General features: G+C 42.0%; 2 protein-coding genes across 2 annotated transcripts in view; both read right to left on the bottom strand.

Annotated features, from left to right (window-relative positions):
* Positions 1 to 1,726: 1,726 nt before the first annotated feature.
* Positions 1,727 to 6,907, bottom strand: bmp3 (bone morphogenetic protein 3). The gene is made up of 3 exons (XM_053326257.1): positions 6,631 to 6,907; positions 4,360 to 5,285; positions 1,727 to 2,023 (listed from the first exon to the last, which is right to left on the bottom strand). Exons 1-3 carry the CDS (start codon positions 6,905 to 6,907, stop codon positions 1,832 to 1,834), a joined length of 1,395 nt encoding a protein of 464 aa, XP_053182232.1. The 3' UTR covers positions 1,727 to 1,831.
* A 4,736-nt stretch (positions 6,908 to 11,643) lies between these two features.
* cfap299 (cilia and flagella associated protein 299) overlaps positions 11,644 to 25,879 on the bottom strand; it is a 127,057-nt gene continuing 112,821 nt past the window's right edge. Inside the window, exons 5-6 of the mRNA XM_053326265.1 lie at positions 14,342 to 14,471; positions 11,644 to 11,736 (exon numbers count right to left, since the gene is read on the bottom strand). Of these exons, the coding sequence (XP_053182240.1) occupies positions 11,644 to 11,736; positions 14,342 to 14,471 (223 nt within the window). The remainder of the gene's footprint in view (positions 11,737 to 14,341; positions 14,472 to 25,879) is intronic.

Raw genomic sequence — 25,879 nt, 5'->3', positions numbered from 1 at the left:
AGGCATCCTGATTAGATGCCCGAGCCACCTCATCTGGCTCCTCTCGACGCGGAGGAGCAGCGGGTCTACTCCGAGCTCCCTCCGGATAACTGAGCTTCTCACCCTATCTCTAAGGGAGAGCCCAGCCACCCTACGGAGGAAGCTCATTTCAGCCACTTGAAAATTGAAATTGTTTTTTTTTTAAATTGCAGGAGGATCCCATTTACTTTAAACTACTTGTCACAGTTTTTTTTTTTTTTGGCGGTTTTATCTTTTAGATGCATAACGACATAAGATCCAGGAGAACATCCGGATTTCCAACCTATCTCAAAATCCAGGTATCCTTTAATGAAACTTGGTAAAAACTAAAAAATGATGAGCCTCAAAGATATGTAAAGCAAAACTGATTCCAGACCAGTAGTGAAATATTGAGTTGATACTTATTACTTACTTTATATCTGAGTTGACAAAAACATATTTCTAGAAGCATTTTTGGCAGTTTCTAATAGTTTTTCCTCAAAAAAAAAAAAAAAGTCACTCTATGCTGTAAATAAGATACATAACTTTGAACATTATGTAATGGCACCATGTTCTGAACTTAATGCCAAAAACAAATAAGTTCAGCCTGATATCAGACTCCACCGCAAGTATTAATCCTCAATGCCTGCCAAGTCCCAGAAGTTATTTGATTTCTTTCTGAAGCTAATCAGGTCCAACAAGGGTTTCAAAATTCCACACAAGCATCAAATGGCTTTTAGAGTCCTGTGGTTTTATACACAGCCCTTGTTCAATGTAGTAGTTTCTCCTTTTGATATGCCTTATCCCTTTATCTTTCAAAATGAAATCTGAGGTTTACACTCGTACATCTTGAACATTTTTCTTCTTGGTGAAACACTGGTAATATAATGGGTCTCCTCAAAAAACCAACCCCCATCCCAACTGTTAATGAAGACCACAAATGAAAAGTAGCTTACTCTTTAGCATATAATATACTCTTAAAATGTGGGTTCTGTACAACAAAAAGGAGCAGTGATCTAAACACAAATATGTAAGGCTATCTACTGTCTAAAGTCACAAATTCTGGCTTTGGAATCTAATATATATCTCTATAGCAGCCAAGCCAATAATTATACAATAACTTTTTCATATAGTGAATAACACAGTGATAGTACAGACATAAATACATACACATAGTAACAAAAACCATGCAAGTGCGAGCAGAGGTGACTTTGTGGTAATGATCAAAGACAACTTTTAAAGCTATGAAGGAGAGAAAGATGAGAATGACCCCCCTCAGAGGCATCAGTTCAAACTGAGAGCAAAAGAAAGAGATTTTTTTTTTCCTGAAAAGAGTTTTTTTTTTTTTTTTTCTCCTTCGGGTTTTGTCTCTCTTATGCCTCAATTGGTATTTTTCTGTATATCTTGAAAGTGAGTTTTTATGATTGCGTTCACCCTGCTATACCGCCTAAATGGATAAATTGAGCAGCGATGATAAAAGACATGAAGATAAGCGTTTGGAGCTGGTGGTTGGAAAAGTTGGAACGTGGAGATTTTTGACTTTCCGCTCCAGTTATCATCCATTCCTTCCCATGAACAGACCAGTCTCCTCTTCACCTGGTACAACAGGCGGTACTCTCCTCCAGTGCAAAGGGGGGGTGGGATGGGGTGGGGAGGGGGGGTTGTGTTCAATTGGTGTTTTGTACATGAACGGGTGTTTGACCGAAGAAACAGGAAACAGGAGGAGAGAGAGCATCTTCTTGGCTGCATGTGTTGATGAATTTTTTTTTTTTTTTCATTTCTGTACGATATCGGGTGTGTATGATTGGGCATAGAAGGGGGAGGGGGGGGGGGACTATCTACAGGCACAGGAGTCTACAGTCATGTTGGGGTAGACTTTCAACACCACGTTCTTGTCCTCGTCAAAGAAGAGGATGCTAAGGGAAGACATCTTCTCTGGGACGCAGCATGGCTCGGGGATTCCCGGGACGACACCCACCGCCCGCACTATGCTCTGGATAGTGGCGTGATTAGAGGGCTTCAGAGCCTAAAGGAAAAAGGACATAAAACTGGTTATTTAACAACTGGAATTATCATGGATTTACTTTTAAAATGTGTCTAGAAATTGTATATTGTTGTTTTTTATACCACATTTATAAGTATAACCCAAAACATGAATTGTTAATGTCAGTCACATTTTATTGACTTAACTTCCTGGTTCAACTTCGGCCTACTGTACCTACCATGGCTGTGCATGTATACAATTATAAAGGGGTTAAAATAATCTGGGTTCATTCTTGTCTTGTCTTATCATTCATAATTCTTCCCCTTCCTGACTTTCTTGTAGTGATGTTTTATATGAGCAGTTCCTCCGGTGAGTACAACGTTATCATAACCAATAAAAATAATGGCTATATCTATGAAAATGAGACTCAAGTTATGATACATCAGAATTTCCAAGTCCCAGAGAGCAATTTTTGGATCACATAGAAACCCAATTTTCATGCTTAATTTGTCAAGTTAGCATACCGATGATATAACACACAACTAACTGTATTATGTTGCATCTATGCTGCTGCAAGTAGATCAAAGTCTGAGGGGTTTTAAGTGATGCCTCTATCCTTACTAGTTCTCCAACATGTGTATCACCTGATCAAGCTGCTTCATATCTTAGCAGGATCAAATGAGTGACAGGAATCTTCTCACACATTACAATGAACTGGGCAAAGCACCTTTTAATAGTAGCTATTTAGCAGCTTCTAAAGCTCCAAGCCTGACAAAAGGAGAAGCAACTTCACAGGATCACAGGCTTGTCTGACTAAGCAGCAAACCTGCAGGAGAGGGAGGGGGTTGCCTTAGGCTCTAGGTCCTACTTCTGGGACTAATTACATCCGACTACAAAGGCCGGCGACTCCGAGGTAATGAATTAAGTGGATGAAACTCGTGCATTCCGGCCATGTTTAAAATACCTGTGATGTTATCTTGTCACTGGAGCCACAAGCTATGAACAGAGCTGATGTTAAACACCAGTCGAAGCACAAGTTTCTTTGTCTTTCTCGCACTTTTGCTGTGTGTAAAAAACCATGTAATGCTAGCGTGCATGTCAAGAGAAACCTTCACGAATGGTATGAATTACTCGAGATGTTTCCTTCAAAACATTGTTAATTGATTTTTGCTGTTGAGGTCAACCACCTGCTTTTCAGGAAGTTGTTTATATCTGAGCAGAACTATTTGTCACTTTTTTGTTAGAAAGCTATTTAAGATTACGTAATCTGCAGTCTGACCACTTTTGCTGTGTATTTAGTACAGCAGGACTTCACTTACTAAAATACATAACGCTGGCTCTGATGCATATCTTCAAAGGCTTAATGATTTTAAGTCAGAAGATAAAAGCATGAGGAAAAACATCAAGCAGAGCTGCCACTGTAAGTAGTTTATCCTGGCGGTTGAAGATTGAAGCAGATGGCATAAATTTCTGTCAAGTTTCTTTGGCATTATCATCTATAATATGAGACAGACAATCTTCAGGGATCTCTGAAGTAAACAAAGTTAACATGAAACAAAGCAGTAACAGTAAACAAGAGACTGAAATTCGAATGCCTAGATGCACTGATAGCTCACCGTAGCTTGTTCTATTAACATAACGTGAACCATACTGTCAGAAAAAAGCACTGGGTTTGAATATTGAACATAGAAACTGAGAGTTCTGGTATCGCATGATGTCTGTTAGTTTATCAGCTATTATTGTGTCTACACCAGTTATTCTATTTGTATGTTAAATAAAGTTTAAGATGCTGATTAAAAACTGCAACGTTGGATTGCAAGATGGTACTGATGGTCAATACATTTCTGACCTTATGGTATCCACAATCTGGTGTTGAGACAAAACCAGGTTACAAAATGTGTGGGACCAAGGCTATAAGTATAAGTCAGTCGTGCTGTAGTGGTTCTCAACATTTGGTGGTTGTGAAGGCTAAAAGTGAAGCAATATTTTTTCATTGTGATAAGTTGCATATTGTCATTGCATATGTTTATTGGTTGCAACCAGGTCAACCAATGGGTACTTTACTTTTCTTCTCCTTTTGTATTGATTAAGATTTATTAATCACTTATCCCTGCCAAAAAATACAATTGGAGGAACATTTGAAAAATATCTAATTTGGTGTAGCATTAGAGTTTGTCTGGTTTCCCCTTATCTTGCAACTCATACGATCCCAAACCAGAGGCTACTTTTCTTCTCCTTTTTTACTGATTAAGATTTATTAACCACCTATCCCTGCCAAAAAAATGACAATTGGAGGAACATATGAAGAAAATCAAATTTCGTGTAGACCCCAAAACACCAGTTTGGGAACCACTCCCATAGTGCAAAACAAATCTCACCTTTGGCATGGGGAACTGGCAGGACCCTGAGCAGTAGTAGGCATCAAAGGACTTAGGTGATATAATCCATTCACTCCATCCGATGTCAGCAAAGTCCACTTTCAGGTACCTCCGTGCGCAGTTCCTGGGCTCGTTCCACTGCTTCTTTCTCGCTTTTTTAATCGTCTGCTCGTCGAACTGCAGCAGGGGCATCTTGTGCCGCTGATTCTTGCGTGTCTTTTTACGTGGCCGACGAGCCTGTTTGTTTTCAAAAGGTTCGTACGGACTTGTCTCGTCCCACCCGGCCGTCTCGTACGGGTACTCGGGCCCAGGAAGTTCATTGTTTTGCAGTGGAAGCAGAACGTTCACTGAGCGCTTCTGCCTGGGCTGCCGTTGTTCTTGTTCAGTGTCGTTTCGTTCACGCAGTCCCAGTTTATGAAAGCTGTGTGAAACGGAGCCCTCTCCGCCCACCGAGGGGTGTCTCTGGAGGGTGGCTACTACACTTTCAGGTTCTGAAATGGCAGAGTCGTTGGCGTAGACCAGGATGTAGGGTGAGCGGTCCGACAGGAGCTTCTTCCACGGCTGGGGCCCTTGCGAGGCCACATCAATCCCAATAAGCAGCTCGTCGTGGTGCTTGGCCTGGTTCACCACACGAGTTATGTCCTTCCACTGCCAAGATATGAAGTCTCTGTAGAGGGTGGACACATTGATCCGAAATTGTCCTAGAGTCCTCATCTTGTTATCCACAGAGGCAAAACTCCAGATGACCATGTGGATGTGACTGTGCCTGCGAGGCCCGTGGCGGCTGCAGCTTTTGGACCTGGAGCAGCCCTGGGTGCTGTTCTGAAGGTCTCCGATGTAGTAATGAAGAGTGGCTGACAGCACGTCTTCTGACTTGGTGAGGGAGGTGAGGTTGAAAATCTGCAGCTGCTTCTTGTTTAAAGTACCTGTGTATATAATGAGTAGTATTATTTACAAAGCAAAGCAGTTTTCCAGTCCCTCTCTGTATGAACTAAACACATAACCAGGTTAATGTTAGTAGTATATTTTCAGACTTATCTAGACTGAACCAACAGTTTAAATAATTAAAGGCTCAATCCACAAATAACAAAGCAAAAATTATGTCTCCAAGGTCTCAGCCTTCACTCCAACACAGTGGAGGTAAAAAATGTAAATGTTTTTAACAGAAACAGTACCCTAATTACACTGTAAAATATACAAAACACACTTTTAACAGTTTAAAAAGAGACTCTTATGAGGAGGATGATAGTAGTTTCACTGACAATCTGTCACAGTGAGGTCTGTGGATTATCCAGAGTAACCAGGATAGTATTTCTGGAGAGAGAGAGATACTGCTGTAAATGTAAACTTTCAATGCTTTAAGTAACACAATTGACATTCCTCTCATCACAGTTGTATTAGAGTGGAGGCAGAAGTCTCAAGATATACAACCAAAACCATCTGCATGGCTAGATATCACTGGGGGTAAGTGAGGGAATGTGTTTGTAATTTGGGTGAATTTACCCTTTATATATATATATCTCATGACATACAACTACCAGCCGATAGGAGGCAGTATAATCTAACAAACTTTTACCCTAAGTGGGAACTGGTTGTCTTTAATAGCACTGACATTCAAGTGATAATAACATAAAGTTGCCTGTTAGCAATTTAGAGTTTATAAGATTAAAATGATTGTAACAGTTCTTGGAAAAACACCAATAACATCATCTTACACAGAGAAGCTCCTTACATTGAAAGCCCCTTCTAATCCTGCTGCAACAGAAGCAGGCTGGGCAGCAGCCAAATGCTGGCTTGAGGGAAAATCTTAGACTATCTGACACTAAAATCTTAAGGTGTGAAAGCTACTGTATCCGCAAACGACGCTTAGTTTCATACGGAGATCTGAGGTGGAATCTCTGTTCCTGGCACAGGGAAGGGGTAACAGGTTGATCACATTTCCAGGACTGGATCAACAGGTGTATTTCAGTTTCAGCTCCGCAAACACACGACTATAGCAACAATTTTCACTAGTTTTTGTCTTTTTGTTTATTTGTTTTAAAGCCTAAAAAAGGAAATAAAACACTTTTCTACTGAGAGAGTCTGTGTTTTACTTTGTTTTTTTGTTTTTTTTTAAATAAACCTTAATTAATAAGATCATAACTGACAAAGGAGACATTACCAGATCCATTTTACATTCCCACAATTCATACAATAAGGCGTGCACGTGTGGCCTTGCGAAACAGGTTGAAGTCAGTATTGTTAACATGCGTAAAAAGTTTGGATACATACCCCAGTGCGCTTTGAAACTGCGAACAGTGTTGCCATCCTTGAAGGGAAATCCAGCCTGGTTGTACTTGGCGTAAAGCATCTGCATGTGCTCTGTCATTGTATCCTGTAAAAGCAGATCCCGGTCTTCCTTCGTAGGTTGCTTTTTATCCACCGAATGCGTAAAATCCACCTTTCGTCCCGCGGGGAAATTGTCTGTTTTCAGCATCGCGCAGTATCCAACGCACAGATAACTCCATCCGTAAAGCAGGACGACCACAAACCGAGAGTAGAGAGCCATGCTTGAGTAAAAGCGACGGTTTGCAAATAGAAAAAAATAAGAGTTGTGGAAAACTTTACACGTTTCCAAAAGTAGTCCCTATCTCCAAAAGGACATACCATCACCTGAGGAGGAGTCCTCTGTTAGAAAATGATACCATCACCTTTGACACCAGTCACAGCAAGACAGCAAGGAGGGCTGGAAAAATAAGAGTTATCCAAGTTGTCTTTTCTGCTTTTTGTTAAGTTGCAGGTCTGATAAACGTGCTACAGTCACTTTAAAAAAAAACCCAGAAGGTGTATCAGAGCAGATGCAGGAGAACTAATCTGCTAAAACACCGACGCTCTTGGTTTTGTATCCGAGTTCTGAGCTGATTTCAGGACCAGCAGTCAACCGTCCCCCCGTCTCAGCTTTCATTGAAGGTAAAGCATGTTGTGCTTGGTATTATAGGGCTTGTGGGACCAGCTGGGTATTCCTCACACACACACACTAAGAGAGAGAGAGAGAGTAGAGAGAGAGAGAGAGAGAGAGTAGAGAGAGAGAGAGAGAGAGAGAGAGTTTCCTGTTCGAGATACTTTTACGCACATTCAGCCTGGGGACAAATTATCTCATGTTATCAAGAGCTGAAGGAGGCTGTTTTGTCAGTTGATTCGAGACGGACTGTTTTATTTTATCAAAAAGGGCATTCCACCGATTTATTGAACTGATTGCAATACCTAAACTGCTGCCACAGAACAGCCCCTCCGTGCGTAATTTCTACTCCGCAGAGCTGTGCGTCTGGGCCGCGCTGCTGAATGAAGCGGCTTATTGTCGGCATTAAAGGCTCTCTCCCCTATTTAGTTTAGTTCAATGGAGTTAAGCACACACATCCTGTACCATCACGGTCCGATCCGGATGCTGTACTGTGCCCCCCCTTCCCGCCGTCCCCCCCAAAACAGCCCATCCTGGCGGGGTTTAAACACCCCACCCAGCCGCCCTCCACCCCCCGCCACTGGGCTTCTCTTTCAGGGGCACTCGGGAGGAAATGATTAGGGCATTTCCCAGCCCTTGGACATCTGATGGCAATAATATTAGCATGCCATGTCCTTCATAGCAGTCGCCACACACAGAACGCGTTTAACCCCTTCATCTGGGAGGAAGATGGGCAGGAGAGCGTCAACATACAGACATACAGAGCAAAGCAGCAGCAAAGCAGCAGCAGAGTGAAGTCAGCTGGAAGCAGGAGCCTGACTGGAACAACTCATAATAATCAATCAATCAAGGCACAGTTAGTCAGGCCTGTGGCCCATAAGGAAAACATAAAAGAGACAGAAAGATCATGTGCTTCTTTGTATCAATTGTAATATTTAAAATGAAATATGGACTGCTTAAAATACTAGGTCTAGTATAATGTTTTAATTCAAATGTTAAACTGATAAAACACACAACTAAAAAAAGGATAAAGAAAAAGAACAACAGATTAGTTAAACATGTGGAAAATGCTACTGATGTGAAATTAAGTTGATGTAGTTCTTGATTTAAAGATAACAGCTTGTTTTAGTAATAATAAATGTCAAATGTATCAAACACAAAAGTAAAAAGATAGATACAGTAAATGTATCCTCATGAATCAGCTGAAGCCTGTTGAACATTTTGAAGTTCATATTTAAGTTAGTAAATCATATTTGATAATGCCACGTGTTTTAAATCTGAATACTATTTAAAGATGCTTATGAGTTCAAAGGCAAACATGCACAGTCGCATAATTTAAATTGGGATAGTCTTTATGTTTTTTGTAGTTGTTTTTAGTTACAGTACACTGCTGTTGTAAAAATGCCAGTTTTAATATTTTTATCTTTAATTTTAAATACCAGCTCATAGTTTGCCTCAGACTTTATCGCTGCATTGCCTAGATGCTGCTTCATGAGCCCTCATAGTTCAATACATGCTGCCTGTTACACCTGTTGACTGCAATCATCAAAAGCTGCAACCTAAAATGCAAATTTGGTCAAAACTGTATTTTTTTCTTTTAGATATGTGGATTTTCATCAAGCCACAGTGTCACATTTGGGCTGATGCATCTATTAAAAGGCTCAAATGTTGCTGGTATGGAGATTAAATAGTGTTAAAAAAGGCAAAACTAGATATAATTAAGTTGATATCAAGCTTGTTTCATAAAGACAGAATAGTGCTTCCACTCTCCAAGTCCCAGTTCAGTCTGAATCCACCTCTTTACCTCATGTTGTGTATACTAGCGGCATGTCAGGCCTCAGACTAATAAAACCACGCTTCAGTTGAAACCCCGACAGCTTAAAAGCCCAATAAAAGAAATGAGGAGGGATATAACCATTGAAATTATACTTTATTGTAAATTCATTAGTATTTACAGACACATTATCTGTCTGGGTGAGTTCCAGGGACTAATGTTTCTTCTCAGTTTTGGTAAGGCACATTAAATGTAGCCGGTGCATTTTATGAGCAATACTTCCTTGTTTGTCAATCAACTGGTATTTTAAATTGCCTATTTTCTTAAGTGCACATCTGCTGTTTTGATTGGAAAGCATCTGGAGTGACTGATGCCACTTCCAGGGAGGGAGAGCAGAGAGCGGGGCAAGCTTCATCACTGTCACTGGGCCACATGAATGAGCTGCGGCCTGTAAATCTGAACAGCTGTAGATGGGTGTGAAATGTTCGTTTGCCACCTGGCCAGTCTGAGTTGCGACTTCCAACACACACACACACACACACACACACACACACACACACACACACACACACACACACACACACACACACACACACACACACACACACACACACACACACACACACACACACACACACACACACACACACAAACAAAAGCAGGGAGGATCGTCACATAGTCAGGTGCATGTATGGTCGATTGCGACAGACCTTGCCCCGAGGTTAAATCTGGCTTTTACAAAAGAGGTCAAAGAGGAAGATGACATTGCCAACACAATCATTCGGCCAAATTTGAATTCTCTCATTCTTGTCTGTCCGGTTAGTTTTGTTAAGACAAAAGCGAAGGAAAACCAGATTTTCGGAGCTGAAAACAGACAAAAATATTTAGTCATTCAACAACAAAAACACATTTGGAAAACAGAAAATAAATTAATAGCATAAAGCTTTCACTAACTTTGTTCATCATCACCCTTAAAACATTCCCAGAATCCACATTTATAAAAAAAAAAAAAAACCCCACTGAATAAGAAAACCAGAATCCAGACCCCAAAACCCCTGTTTTTACAAAACCAGAACCCACATCCCTGTGTCACCACACATATTGTTTCAATGAGGCCAACAGAGTCCAATTCGGTTAAAACAGACAAACAGATGCAGCCAGTGAAAGGCTCTGCTCTGATATCAAGCTGGTTGAGAGGCATTAGAGGTTTATGTTAGCATGGACTAATTTGTTTAAACCTTGTAACTTTCAGAAAGGTTTTAGCTGAATGGATTCAAAGGGGGGAAAAGCATCATGTCAGTTTAAAGAGAACATACATTTTCCATCAAAAGGAGCTTTTTATCATCCTCGATATCATCACAATGAGTTGGAGATGAAACCTGATTTTTGTAGCTTTATTCTCAAGCAGGACTATGTTGATAACTTACATTTTACATTTTTATTTGACTGCATTCTGAGGTTAAATTATGAAACAATAGGGAAAATAAGTCCTCAGTCTATATCTAATAAATGCTGCATGTATTTAAAAGTGAATGCTGTGCTCCTTGGTTCGAACTGTACCAAAAAAAAAAAGGCCTTCATTCACAGACCTGTTTCCTGCACAGGATGGTTGTTTGTGACTAAATGGAAAATGTGCCCCAAACTATGTGTCTACAGAAAACAAATTCATGAACAAATAACACAGGCCTTGTAATTTGTTAGCTTATAGACCTAGATAACGTTACTTGTGGTGGGACTAATTCTTACCATGTGTTTCAATAACAAAACCCAAAAAAAAAAAAAAAAAATGAAATCAACAAATTAGAAGGGAGCCAGTTGCAAAATATCTTCAGTACTTCCAAAATAATGTCTAATGCAGGTCGTTTGTGGAGTTATTTGCATTAAAAATGTCACCGTGGATGACTAATATGTAAATGATAGAGCACTTTGATGTCCTGTAAAGTGTGCCTTGCATCTGGGAACATGCGGAATGCTTTAAGCCCATTACCCATTCTTCCAGTCCAATTGGAGCTACCGCAGCCTGGGGGAGGACATAAAAGCAACCCCCATCATCTTTCAAAGCTCTTACGCCTTTAATTTGTTTAGACAAACAGCCCAAAACATGCCAGGCCGAACGATGAGACAGGCCCCGGGTCCCTGAGCAGGTTTCTGCGCTTTACTCTGAGACTGCTGTCCGAAAAAACGGAGCCAATCTGGGCCTTGGCTTTCAATAAATACATTAAAAGGGATTTTAGGCCTAATAACTGAAAGCTTAAATATGCTAACTGAAGATTAAAGCAATAAAATCTCAACTAATTTAAATCTCAGGTTATTTGGAAGGAAACGCCTCCAAGTTGTTGCACCGGTCGGTCCACTTCTTCCTCTGGGATTCTTCAGTTTAAAAGCCATTTTTTGCAGCACCCTCCACCCAGATGGCATGCATGATATGAGGGGAACAGTTTGTAAATGATGGTGCCTCTCTCTACAGCAACTCTTTTTTCTTTTCTTTTTTTTTCTCCAGTCAAATTAGAGGCTTCCAGCGCTTTCCAATACGTGCCATATGTATGAACGTGTCAGCTGCAGCCTCTGAAGCTCAGACTGTCCTGATGTTGTGGTCATAGAAGACGGCATGAACGTAGAGGTCCGACTGTAGGAAAGTCCTTTTGGAGTCCTCACCAGGACCAGACTGGAAGCCAGTAAAGAGTTAGAGCAGTTAGTCGGGGCTTGTTTATCATGCTAATGTTGATTAAGTAGATATAAAAGAAAGAAGAAGGTAATTCATGCACAGGTATATTCAACAAGTTATCTAATGTTATTCAGTTTGGACAGTGTTTTATCTTCAGTCTATTAAGGCAGTTGGGTCTGAGGTCCTCCACAAAAAGGGGGATAATTTATATTCACTATACTTCTATCATTGGTAACACAGTGAGATCAGTATGACTATTCTGGTCATGGGTTTCATACACTTCCTGTTATATATAATTTAAAAGCAAGAGATGGGAGATTCTGGTACAAAATCCTATTAAATAGGGGTCCATGGTCTAATCTAAGTCAGTTTAAGGGTTCTTGATGTGAAAAAGTATGAGAATCATTGTATTAAGTTGCATTTTAACAACTGTGCTTAACTTGCATTGAGCGATTTTTGACCACTAGGGGGCCGAAACATTTCTAAACCAATTACACTGCAGATATACAATCGCCTTCTTCTTCTTACAAGCGCTGCACGTAATTGAATGTGCATATTGGTGCTTTGGAGATGATTGCATTGCCATTTATTTTATTGCTAATTACTTTCTTGTTTTTTGTCTAAACTTTTGGACAGGAGTTGACTCCATTGAGAAAAGTGTAATTCCACCTTTCGCCACTAGGTGCTAGATATTCCACTTTTCTAAACAAGCTACTTGCTAACCCGTTTCAGCTTGGTGGCGAGCAGGTAGCATAAAGTGTCTTTATCTGAGCTTGTTTACTGAAAACAGCTGCCAAAGGTTTCAAATGAGGGGTTAATGAGAGCCATGTGACTCAACCACACACAAAACACTGAGCTTAAAGAAGCTAAGTGGGGTTGGAACTACCAAAAAGCCCTTTTTTTTATTACACAGTCATCAGATTCAGCGTTAATATAAAACATCTATTAATATCAGTTAATGCCTGCAGGTGTAAAATATGAAAACTGCCACATATGCAGTATGTAAGCAATTAAACAAAAACCACAGATATCCAGAACACATCTCTTTTCAATAAGAAGTATATTACAGGGGAGGCAAAGTGCGGCATAATTTGACAGTGACTGTAACAGTTCATTTTTCAAGATGTTTTGTGTTACTTTGAATGTCAAAAACGATACGGCCCCTCCACAAAGATGTGAAGCCACTACCAGCTGGGAACATTTATTTAAGCCTAAGTGTGTCAAAAGCTTCTGGTGGGAGTGGATCCATAGCCAACCATTACACTCAATTTACACTTTTACCTCAAACACACTTGTGGGTGTCCTAATAAGTGAGGCGGTCTTCCTTTGCGAGTTCAAAAGACCGTCAATAAAAATAGACCAATAAAAAATGACTTCATAGACACATTAAGAGAAAATGGGAAATGTCGGGTGAACTAAATGATAAGCGTCTATTTTTAAGGAAAACCAAAATGTGTCATTAACGAGTCATCTAAATAGTTTCCTCTGTTCCACAAACGTCACTTTCAAGAAGCGCTCCTTTTTTATTCCCTCCTCTCAAATCGAACCATTGTCATAACGGAAATATGCTGAAATATGACAACTCCACCAACCAACCCCCCACCCCCCCCCCCCCCCCCACCCACTTTTCTGGCCAGGACAGAAAAAGTGGTCATGGTATGACAAAGGCAGAAAAATAAACAAACCACCCAAAATGAGTTGATGTGAGCCTTGATTTTGGAAGGTTCCCCTGCGGATCTGTGGCCACATGAGCAGCTAGTGAGCTCATGGTGGGTTAAAAGCCGGATGGTTAAGTGCTGCTCCATGCCGAGCCAATCTGGGCTGAGCTGAGCTGAGCTGGGTTCTGGGCACACGGGTGGTTTGCTGTGTCTGGCTTCCTGTGCCTTCTCTTGTGTTTTTAATAGACAGCCTGGTCGGGGCGGTGCTCGACCGCAGCTAGAACACTGTGCTGCCATTTTGGCGCTTGGCCTCAAAAACGCAGTTCCCCACAGCTCTGTCTGCAATTTCAAAATAGTTCAAGCCCCACCAACTACCTCCCTACCCCCCCCAGCAAAGAGGGGGAAACTGGAGAGAAAAAAAGCACCGTCTGTCAGTCGTTATTCTTCCAGGACCCCTGTCGGACTGTGAGTGTGGAGGAAGCACCTGTCTCGACCTCTTGATCCTCCATTTTTTTGTGCAGGTGGAAAGCAAATATCTTCTCCCTCCCACCCATTTATTTCTCTCTCTCTCCCTCAAGTCTCTCCAACTGCTTTTCTTTACAGCGGAGGCTCCTTCTGAAAATGACTAGTGTCTGATATCTGTGGTTAATTAAGACACTCGTTAAGAAAGTAACACGGGATCCAACGCACGTCTCAACCGTCATAAATAATAAGCTGCGAGTCATCTGTCAAGTTGTGTTAAATTAGTCACTTGAGTTATTTTAAAGAAGTCCTGGATGCAGAAAAAGGATTTAGAGAGAAAGAGGGTCTTTTTTTCCCCTACAGCCTTTTTTTCTTTTGCTTTCCAGGGACATTTTTACTACCGTGGAACAGGTGAACTGATCTAATTAGCAGCACCATTTGTCGCCTCGGGGGTTAAAAAACAAAGCGGGACAACAAAAACCTACCAAAGGGTCCACATTCAGGATCTTTTTGTCCTGCTTGTTCTTGAAGAGAAGGCCGTTAGGGTCGTCATAAATCACCTCGAAGTTAGGGCTCGGGTTGGAAGTGGACACCTGTGTCTTCCAGTTGTAGTAGCTGCAGGGGGAAAAAGGTATAAAAGCAATTGTTAGAAGACTGAGATGAAGATGTTTTTGAAGCTTTAAAGTGTTTTAACCCTCCTGTTGTCCTTGAGTCAAGGAAGGAAGGAAAGGAGGGAGGAAGGAGTAAGGAAAGGAGGGAGGAAAGAAGGAAGGAAAGGAGGGAGGGAGGAGGGAGGGAGGAGGAAGGAAGGAAAGGAGGGAGGAAAGAAGGAAGGAGGGAGGAAAGAAAGAGAGAAGGAGGTAAAGAAGGAAAGGAGGGAGTGAGGAAGGAAAGAAGGAAGGAGGGAAGAAGGAAAGGAAGGAGGAAAGAAAGAGGGAGGGAGGAAAGGAAGAGAGAAGGAGGTAAGGCAGGAAAGGAGGGAGGGAGGAAGGAAAGAAGGAAGGAAGGAGGGAGGGAATGAGGAAAGAAAGATCGAAGGATGTAAGGAAGGAAAGGAGGGAGGGAGGAACGAAGGAAAGGACGGAGGAAAGAAAGAAGGAGGGAGGAAAGAAAGATCGAAGGATGTAAGGAAGGAAAGTAGGGAGGGAGGGAGGAAGGAAGGAGGGAGGAAAGAAAGAGAGAAGGAAGGAAGGAAGGAAGGAAGGAGGGAGGAAAGAAGGAACAGTCAAAACGGATGGGGTCGATTTGACCCGGGAGTACGACAGGAGGGTTAAAAAAGTCTGGCACCACTTTTGTCCCCGCCAGGCTGCCGTAACGCCACATAGTTTAATCTCGACAGTTGACGATATTACAGTTATTCATTTGGCCAGTTTAGCTAACTAACATTATAAACTCCATTTATTGGTCCAGAGGTTGATGTAATTCGGGGGAAAATCAGATATCAGTTAAATTAGCTGTATCATTTCCCTCGCTGTAGTTTCTGTGGTCGCCATGGTCACCCAGCGAGTCTCTCTCTCTGCTTTAACCCTCCTGTTGTCCTCGAGTCAAGGAAGACAGAAAGAAGGAAGGAAGGAAGGAGGAAGGGAGTAAAGGGAGGAAGGAAAGACAGAGGAAATAAGGAAGGAAGGTAGGAGGGAGGGAGGAAAGAAGGAAGGAGGGAGGGAGGAAGGACAAGAGAGAGAGGGAAGAAAGGAGGAAGGGAGGAAGGAGAGAGGGAGAAAGGAAAGGGGGATGGAGGAAGGAAAGAACGAGAGAAGGAGGGAGGGAGGACAAATGAGGATCTCTCTCTCTCTCTCTCTCTCTCTCTCTCTCTCTCTCTCTCCTCTCTCTCTCTCTCTCTCTCTCTCTCTCTCTCTCTCTCTCTCTTGTTTAAATTGGAAACTACGGAGAGGCAACCGCTCACGCCGTCTGAAAGCTTTAGTGATAACACTCTTGGGAGCGAAGGTTCTGTGGGAAGAATAGTTCTTTTTAACGCTGCTGGAGTGAAGTAAGATTTAATACATGGTGCGGTGGTGTTGGATTGTACTGGTTTTGCTGCTGTTGGGCTATTTTTTGCTTTGTTTTTGCTTTTTTAAGCTCAAATAGACGTATTACTTAACCTTCCTGTCGTCCTCCCGGGTCAAATTGACCCCGTCTGTTTTGACTGTTCCTTCTTTCCTCTCTTCCTTCCTTCCGTCTGTCCTCCCTCCCTCCCTCCTTCTTTCCTCCCTTTCTTCCGTCTGTCCTTCCTCACTCCTTCTCTTTTTCCTCCCTTCCTTCCTTCCTTACTCTATCCCCCTTTTTCCTTCCTTCTGTCCTTCCTTCCTTCCTCCCTCCCTCCCTCCCTCCTTCTTTCCTTCCCTCCTTCCTTTCTTCCTCCCTCCCTCCTTCCTTCCTTCATTCGTTCATTCCTTCCTTCCTTCCTTCCTTCTTTCCTCCCTCCCTCCTAGTCTCTTTCTTTCCTCCCCATTACCTTCCTTCTTTCCTCTGTCCTTCTTTCCTTCCTTCCTCTTTTTCTTTCTCTCCCTCCTACCTTCCTTCTTTCCTTTCCTCCTTTCTTGTCTCTTTCTATCCTCCCCATTACCTTCCTTCTTTCCTTTCCTCCGTCCCTTCCTTCCTCCCTCCTTTCCTTCCTTCTTCCTCCCTTCCTTTCTCCCTCTTTTCCTTCCTCCCATCCCTCCTTTCCTTCCTTCTTCCTCCCTTCCTTCCTTGACTCAAGGAAAACAGGAGGGTTAAGAGGAACACATTTAAAAACCATGTTTTTCAATTGTGACATGGTTATACCACCACTACTACTACTACTACTTTCTTTTGTATTCCATCTTTTTCTTGTCCTCTTTTGCAACGCGCCAAGGGTTTCCAGAGTTGGATGAATGTAGAATGAATGAAGTATCTGGCTATCTAGCAAACTCAAAGTGCTCGACTGCTACTGAGTTTCACTTGAATTTTAAAAAACAATAAGTCATTTTCTCTGACGTTGGACTGTGATTTGGTTATTTGGACACTACAGTATTCTTAAAGCCACAAGTAGCAATGTAAATCACTTTGGAAGACAAGCACGTTTCTTTAGATTTCAAAAAAGGAGTTGATGGTTGACATAAAATAATCAAACCACAAAATCTTCTGAAAGTAAATTCTCTTCTTAAAGATGTTAAAAGTGACACTGAGACCTTTTTCTTCCTTCCTTTGGACACCTACGTCTGATTTTATAAAAGGACGAAAAGACCTCTGCTGAGTGTTAGCCTGTGTGTGTGCTACCTGACCATTTGGTATTCTTGCCTTTGTGGAACATTTTCCTTTACAGGCTTCCACAGCAGGAGTTTGATTGTTCCTTCTTTCCTCCCTTCCTTCCTTCCTTCCGTCTGTCCTTCCTCACTCCTTCTCTCTTTCCTCCCTTCCTTCCTTCCTTCCTTCTGTCCTAACTTCCTCCCTCCCTCCTTCTTTCCTTCCCTCCTTCATTCGTTCATTCCTTCCTTCTTTCTTTCCTCCCTCCCTCCTTGTCTCTGTTTATTCTTTCCTCCCTCCCTTCCTTCCTTCCTTCTGTCCTTCCTCACTCCTTCTCTCTTTCCTCCCTTCCTTCCTTCCTTCCTTCTGTCCTAACTTCCTCCCTCCCTCCTTCTTTCCTTCCCTCCTTCATTCGTTCATTCCTTCCTTCTTTCTTTCCTCCCTCCCTCCTTGTCTCTGTTTATTCTTTCCTCCCTCCCTTCCTTCCTTCCTTCTGTCCTTCCTCACTCCTTCTCTCTTTCCTCCCTTCTTTCTTTCCTTCCTCCACCCCCCTTTCTTCCTTCCTTCTGTCCTTCCTCCCTCCCTTCTTCTTTCCTTCCCTCCTTCGTTCGTTCATTCCTTCCTTCTGTCCTTCCTCCCTCCCTCCTTCTTTCCTTCCCTCCTTCGTTCGTTCATTCCTTCCTTCTTTCTTTCCTCCCTCCCTCCTTGTCCCTTTCTTTCCTCCCCATTACCTTCCTTCTTTCCTCTGTCTTCTTTCCTTCCTTCCTCTTTTTCTTTCTCTCTCCCTCCCTCCTTCCTTCTTTCCTCCCTCCCTCCTACCCTTTCTTCCTCACCATTTGGTATTCTTACCTTTGTGGAACATTTTCCTTTACAGGCTTCCACAGCAGGAGGCTTTAAAACGACACATGAGCACCATATTGAGGTCATGACTTAGCATGTTTCACAGAGGAAAGAAAACTTCATGGATTACGGGCGCATTACACAGCCGTACAGTCGTTATCATATCGGTATTCAACAGCAGGTTAGAAAGGGAACTTTTGCAGGTTGCTTTCATTTCTCTTCTGCATAGCTAAGTAATGTATCTTTTTTTGTGAGAGAGAGAGAGAAGGCAGAAGAAGGTAAAAAAAAAAAAAAAGTCTGTTTCCAATTTGATCTTGAGGGCGCTGTGCTGGAGTTCGCCAAGGCAGGCATTAAAGTAAAGCTGTGGCTAATAAGCAATTGAAACCAAAGAAAGGGTTGAATTCCAAAATAAATGAGCGATTAATTTACAGCATCCGATTGGATCCCGCTCTGCTTTTGGACTTTTCTGTTATTTTTGATACAGCCGAGAAGTGTAGTGTGCAAATTTGCGATCCCTGTGAGTCAAAAGGGACAAAAAAAAAAAAAAAATGTTCAGACCTTCAGGATATACGTTTAACCCTCCTGTTGTCCTCGAGTCAAGGAAGGAAGGAAGGAAAGGAGGGAAGAAGGAAGAAGGAAGGAAAGGAGGGAGGAAGGGAGGAAAGGAAAGAAGGAAGGAAAGAAAGGAGAGAGGAAGGATGGAAGGGAGGAAAGGAAAGAAGGATGTAGGAAGGAAAGGAGGGAGGAAGGAAGAAGGGAGGAAAGAAAAGAAGGAAGGAAGGAAGGTATGAAAGAAGGACAGAGGAAAGAAAGAGAGAAGGAGGGAGGGAGGAAAGAAGGAAGGGAGGAAGGGAGGAAGGAATAAGGAAGGAAAGGAGGGAAGGAAGGAAGGTATGAAAGAAGGACAGAGGAAAGAAAGAGAGAAGGAGGGAGGGAGGAAAGAAGGAAGAGAGGAAGGAATCAGGAAGGAAAGGAGGGAGGAAGGAAGGAGGGAAGGAAGAAGGGAGGAAAGAAAAGAAGGAAGGAAGGACAGAGGAAAGAAAGAGAGAAGGAGGGAGGGAGGAAAGAAGGAAGGGAAGGAAGGAATAAGGAAGGAAAGGAGGGAGGAAGGGAGGAAGGAAGGAAAGGAGGGAGGAAGGAGGGAAGAAAGGGGGATGGAGGAAGTACAGACGGAAGGAAGGAAGGGAGGAAAGACGAATAAGACGGGGTCAATTTGACCCGGGAGGACCTTAATACAGTTTACTGTAGGCTAACAGGAAGCATCGGCTCGACGTTGCCTAACCCATAAAATCATGAAATTGGCAGATCTCCTCTTTTTTTTTGTTGATGTGAATTACAATGAGGCTGCTTGGGAATTGAGAACATCTCATTATGGCGGTGATGAATACGACATTGTTCTCATTTTTTTATGTTTGGATTGGAGCGCAGTGTTCAGCTGAGGAGAGACAGATGTGGAAATGAGAAAGAGAGAGAGTGAAGACACTAGAGACACTTGACCCAACTATACCCATAAATATCTGTTCTGGACTAATTTCGGACATCTTTATTTATCAGACTACTTTTTTCTTCTTTGTGTTATTATGTCATTTTTCCATGAAGCACTTGTTAAGCATGACAAGTTTGAAATGTATTTTAATTTTTTTTTTTATTTATATTTTGGTCAGGCGAATACAAAACCACAACTGTTACATTATTACTATCACATTAATAAAAGTTACATTGTGTCTTTTTTCACTATTTGCCCAGGAGTTTTATATTTCCCAAACAGAAAGACAAATAATAATAATAATAATAATAATAATGCGAATAAACTGAAATAGAATAAATAAAATAAAATAAAATAAAATAGAATAAAAAAATAAAAATAAAAAAATAAATAAAATTATATATATATATATATATATATATATATATAAATAAAATAAAATAAAAAATTAAAATTAAAATAAATAAAAAAAAAATATATATATATATATATATATAAATAAATAAAATAAAAGTTAAAATTGACCCCGTCTGTTTTGACTGTTCCTTCCTTCTCTCCTTACTCCCTTCCTTCCTTCTCTCTTTCCTTCCTTCCTCCTTTCCTTCCTTCCTTCCTTCTTTACGTCCTTCCTATTCTCCACCTTCCTCCTTTCCTCCCTCCCTCCCTTCCTTCCTTCCTTCCTTCCTTCCTTTATGTGCCTTGAATTGGAAGAATTGAAGCTTGCCGTAGGTCTTTACTTTGATAGAAATGATAAAATAAGTTTAGAAACTAGGATATTAATGACCAGGGAAAGCAAGAATGCATCTTTATTAAATCAAACATTCAATTATGTTTGTTTTATTACACCTCATTCTCCATTCCTGCCTGTTTAAGGGTTAATATGTCACTTTACTGAAAGACGGTAACCACCAGACTACTTAAATGTTGCCAGTTTATCCAAATAAGCCTATCTGTAAATCTGATGCAACGTTTTGGGAGATGTGAGGGGCCGCTGACTCTCTGCTGTCTGAAACCAGTCGCTCATCACCTGGCAACAGCAGCAGCAGCAGCAACAGCAGCAGCAGCAGCCCGACTCCTGTATCGTCATCTCGGGTAAAATATGACCCGATGAACTTGATCTGTTGCAGCTCTTTGGTGATTCACCGCTCTCTCTAAAGCCTCTGCAGCATTTTGATAGATGATGTCATTCCTTCCTGGAAGATAAATGTTGGTCTCTCAGATGAAGTCTAATAATCGTAGCTGCCACGAGTGAAGCTTCGTGTTGTTAATAGAGAATAAAAGTGATGCTTCTGTGGCTCTAAGTACAGATATCACCACATATATAAATATAAATATATTAAAATGAACCAATTAGACTATTAACCTTCCTGTCGTCCTCCCGGGTCAAATTGACCCCGTCTGTTTTTGACTGTTCCTTCTGTCCTTCCTTCCTTCCTTCCTTCCTTCCTTCCTCACTCCCTCCTTCTTTCCTTCCCTCCTTCCTTCTTTCCTCTGTCGTTCTTTCCTCCCTTCCTTCCTTCCTCTTTTCCTTTCTCCCTCCCTCCCTCCTTTCCTTCCTTCCTTCCTCCTTCTTTCCTTCCCTCCTTCCTTCCTTCCGTCTGTCCTCCCTCCCTCCTTCCTTCCTTCCTCTTTTCCTTTCTCCCTCCCTCCCTTCCTTCCTCATTTCCTCCGTCCTTCCTTTCCTTCCTCCCTTTCTTCTTTCCTTTCCTCCCCTGTTCTTCTTTACGTCCTTCCTCTTTTCCTTTCTCCCTCCCTCCCACCTTGTTTCCTCCCTCCCGCCTTTCCTTCCTTCCTTCCCTCCTTCCTTCTGTCCTCCTTCTCTCCTTCCTTCCTTCCTCCTTCTCTCCTTCCTTCCTCTTTTCCTTTCTCCCTCCCTCCCACCTTGTTTCCTCCCTCCCGCCTTTCCTTCCTTCCTTCCCTCCTTCCTTCTGTCCTCCTTCTCTCCTTCCTTCCTTCCTCCTTCTCTCCTTCCTTCCTCTTTCCCTTTCTCCCTCTCTCCCTTCCTTCCTTATTTCCTCCGTCCGTCCTTCCTTTCCTTCCTTCCTCCCTTTCTTCTTTCCTTTCCTTTCCTCCCTTCCTTCCTTCCTTTCTTCCCTTCTTCCTCCCTTCCTTGCCTCGAGGACATCAGGAGGGTTAAATTGTTTTATTCTCTTAAGGTAACATAACAGACTGAATAACAGAATTTACTGCACCTCTGACTGTCAGTGAGAAGAAGTCTGTTAGTGGAGCTTTGCGTTGAGATTATTTTGTCACATAACAGTCAGGTAGGTGTGTTGAAGTCTTGGCAAGTTCAAGTCAGGAGTACAAACATCCGAGGAAGGAGGGGAGGGGGGGGGTGGTTAATGAAATAAAATCTGTCACTGAAAAAAAACAGACATGGAGAAATAAAACGCCTCATAATGTGAGATTGTAATTGTTTTAATGTCCATGTTTTAATTTTTTCTGTGGAATTTTTTTTTTTCAGTGCCAATCCAACTTTTTCAATGTCAATATTTCCCTCCCTTTTACTTTTCTCAGCTCAGGTTTTAGTTTCCAGTGCCAAAAATTTAACTGTCTTTAGCTGTTCTGGCCTCAATTACACAACAGTGGTAACGGAGGACATTAAAGACATTTTAGCCATTTTCCGTGGGTTCTCATCACTGGTAACATAACTCCACATGTCACACTCTGAGGCGCTGAAGGATGCTTCAAGTCTTTGCCTCAGCTATTCCCCAGCAGCAGTTTGCGGTCCAAGAACAAAAATGGACCTCAAGGAGGAGACTCAGTATAAATCTGGGAAGAGAGGTAACGTCGTGTTCGGGGGTCAAGTGGGCTGAAGCTGGAGCAGCAAAGTTGTAAATATGGGACCATAACATAACAGAGCGGTGCCAGAAAGCTGCAGGTTATATTTCACTTGTTCCAAAATGCTTTACCGGAGCCAAAATATGACGTACAGCAGATATAAAGTACTAATGACCCACATTGTGTAAAATACATCTCAATATGTTTACATTAACATTGTAAAGACCCTCTGAAAGAGTTTGACTGATGTAAAGATGTTTGCAGCAGGGTCTGTCTCAGAGGTAATAATCTCTAGTGGCACATAAAAATGATGTTTGCAAACACCACATTTGCATTTGTGCTATAAAAATATTTTCTGACTGCAACATATTAAGCATGCTTGCTACAAATTACAAGCAAACATACAGTACAAGCAATATAAAAACCTAGCCATGTGGCCTTTCCAAAACCCACAGACCCCCACCACCACCAATTTTGGGTAACGTAAATACATATTTGTACAGAATGGCCTGATTTTGAATAGTCATAAAAAGGGCATGGTATTCCAGCCAATACTGAGAGAGCGATTTACTTAAATCTGGCCGCACAGTGTTCCTGGATTGGGGGCTTGTTGTATTCCCAAAGACAGTCGGTCAGAGTGAGGGGAAGGGGAAGGGGAAGGGGAAGGGGAAGGATTGGTCTCCCACCTCAGCATGCCTCTTGTGGCTCACACCAAGGCCCGACATCTCAACACAGACCCAAAGTCCTGGGAGCAGAAGTCAGTGAGCTTATTATAAAAAACAACACATGCTGATAAAAAGTTGGATTTAAAGGCTTAAAGATTTAAAAGAGCTAGTCAGAAAAAAAAGACTTGACTAGAAACGACACTTCTGACTTTTTTAGAGACTTGAATGTAAGAATATTCATATATTAAGATTAAACCTGGCTTTATAATTGAATAATAAAAAATAAAAAGGCATCAGGTAGGTTTTGTATTAGCTAGGTTTCAGGTATGTAAAAACATCATAAGCACACTATTGAAAGTAAAATGTAAGAGTTTCATTTCAATAGAATCAATAGACGTCAAAGACTTGCAAAGACTGGTCTTAATTTGGCCTTAACTTTAACACTAGATATCTGACTTGGACTCATTTCAAATAACTTACTTCAGACTTAAACTTAGATTTTACAACTATGCTTAATTTGGAACAGTCAAAAGAGATGGGGTCAATGTGACCCGGGAGGACGACAGGAGGGTTAAACTGGGATCAGGTCAGAACCAGAGGAGATACTGGTAAATGCAACAGAGTTTGTTTAAATGAGACCAACAGATTAAATATAATAAATATAAGAATCTTAAAATCAAATTATGTAACTAACTAAAGGTGAAGATTTGACCCAGGACTGTCCTCTTCTAGCAGGCTGCACCATACTCTGATACATATGTAAGACTCAGTCCATTTCAACTGACGCTCAGATGTCAGATATCCATTTCCCGTCAGCGTTCGGAGTCATTTTCCCCTCCGAGAAGAAGAAGCAGAAGCACATGCACCGGACGGCCCCGTGAACAGCCCAAACTCGTGTGGAGAAATACATCGATGCATAAAATTATAAGGTATGATAGTGTAGGACGAGAGGTTTGGCATTTTTAATTCGAGCTGCAACAGAGCTGAGTAAAGCAGCTTCAGAATAGACCGCTGCAATGCCCCAATTACGAAATACAAATTGAGGTTTGTTCCCTTTAAACTGAGAGAAAATTATATTGTCTGAGACTCGCTCACAAGACATACATGCATACTTCTTCTCTTTGTAAATTAGATCTGACAGTGTTTCAGTGACTATTTATACTGAAATGCCATACAACAATTAACATTTTTTTGGTTGACCACTTTTATTCCATGGTGAACCGCTTACTTTTGCCAGAAAAATGGGACAGATGTGAGATTATTTTAACACCGAACATGAAAAAGAAAAAAAAAAAAACGTTATATATATAAAAAAAAAAAAAAAAAAAAAGAAATTTTCAAAAGCATTGCCGAGAATTTTCATCATACGTTATTTGGATGTGTTTATGGGACCCACCTCCCACCTCACCGTCCATATGAACTGTCACCACGGTAACTAACTGCACGCTCGGTGGTGCTCCAGCAGCTGGAAGGCACCACACCCAGACTCCCGGACCAGTAAAAAGTGTGAGAACCTGGATTTGGTGGAAACAATGACGGTGTCCTCAGCACCGGTTCCTGGGTCCCTATGCATTTACCATAGCTGTTTGACACGTGCACTGTGTCCTTTCACTTTCCATAGTTACCGTGCTTAGCTCTATTGTTATCTCCAGGCGGTCATTTTCCAGGGTAATGTCAACAGTCTCATTACAGGGCTCAGAGGAGCTGGACTCTCCACGCTGGATGATATATCATAAAAGAGCAAATACCTAGCATGTGTATTCGTTCAGGTTTTTTTTTTTTTTTCTGTAGTGGATGAAAATACACGTTCAGTAACTCTCTGTGAAGTTAATGTTTCCAGTGTAAATCACACAAAAAAGGCCTCTTTGGAGTTTTTGAGAGGTGGTGAAGTAAGGGGTTGAAATTTCTGTGAAGCCTCCTGAGGTGTGTGTGTGTGTGTGGGGGGGGGGGGTTTCCCGGGTCTAATTCAATGACAAATCAAAGATGGGTCGAGTCCAGCTGACAGCCCAATTAAACCCCCCCCCCCCCCCTTCTTAATCACCGACCTACTCAATTTTTGATTTTTCTTTTAAAGTTTGGATTTTTTTTTTAAATAATGCAAACTCGCTTTTTTTTTTTTTTACTTATAGGGCAGGGGTGTCAAACCATGTGGCCCGTGGGCCAGAACCGGCCCGTCGAGGGGTGCAATCCAGCCCACTTTCCTTCCTGTGTTCTGAGGAAGAAGGAAGGAAAGGAGGTAGGGAGGGAGGGAGAAAGAAGGGAAGGAAGAAGGGAAGGGAGGAAAGAAACAAGGAAGGGAAGGGAGGAAGGAAAGGAAGGAAGGAAGGGTGGAGGAAATAAGGAGGGAAGGAATGTAGAAGGGAGGGAGGAAAAAGGAAGGAAGGGAGGGAGAAAGGGAGAAAGGAAGGGAGGAAGGAAGGAAAGAAAGACAGAGAAAGCAGGATAGAGGAAAGAAGGAAGAAGGAAGGAAGAAAAGGAGGGAAGGGAGGGAGGGAGGGAGGGGGAGAGAGGAAGGAAGGAAGGAAGAAAGGAAGGAAGGAAGGAAGGAAGGGAGGGAGGGAGGAAGGAGGGAGGGAGAAAGGGAGAAGGAAGGAAGGAAGGAAGAAGAAAGACAGAGGAAAGCAGGATAGAGGAAAGAAGGAAGGGTGGAAGGAAAGGAAGGAAGGAAGGAAGGAAGGGAGGGAGGGAGGGAGGGAGGGAGGAAGGAAGGAAGGAAGAAAGAAAGGAAGGAAGGGAGGGAGGAAGGAAGGAAGGAAGGAAGAAAGTGGGGTGGAGGGAGGAAAGACGGAACAGGGAGGACGACATGAAGGTTAGTGCTCCGGCCACATGAGATCAAGTTGCTCTGTATGTGGCCCTTGAATGAATATTAGTTTGACACCTCTGTTATACGGCCTCTGAGCATAATCACTCATGTTTTCTCTTTACTGTTGATATCAGGAAGCGTTTAACATCAGAGCTGAAACTATTTGTCCGTAATCCATCACAGGAAATAAATTTAGGGAAATCGATGAATTAACTGTTGAGTCATTGGTTTTTTTTTAGGAAAG

The sequence above is a fragment of the Scomber japonicus genome, chromosome 9 (genome assembly GCF_027409825.1).
Source record: "Scomber japonicus isolate fScoJap1 chromosome 9, fScoJap1.pri, whole genome shotgun sequence".
Taxonomy (NCBI): domain Eukaryota; kingdom Metazoa; phylum Chordata; class Actinopteri; order Scombriformes; family Scombridae; genus Scomber; species Scomber japonicus.
The sequence above is the reverse complement of the archived record's forward strand: the minus strand, read 5'-3'. Positions and strand labels throughout refer to the sequence as shown.

Excerpts from the sequence above, each read along its gene's own strand:
- bmp3 (XM_053326257.1), bottom strand. The coding sequence starts at position 6,907 with ATGGCTCTCTACTCTCGGTTTGTGGTCGTCCTGCTTTACGGATGGAGT. Across the intron at positions 5,286-6,630 it reads CAGTTTCAAAGCGCACTGGG|GTACTTTAAACAAGAAGCAG; the intron begins GTATGTATCCAA and ends TTATATACACAG. Across the intron at positions 2,024-4,359 it reads GCCAGTTCCCCATGCCAAAG|GCTCTGAAGCCCTCTAATCA; the intron begins GTGAGATTTGTT and ends TTTTTCCTTTAG.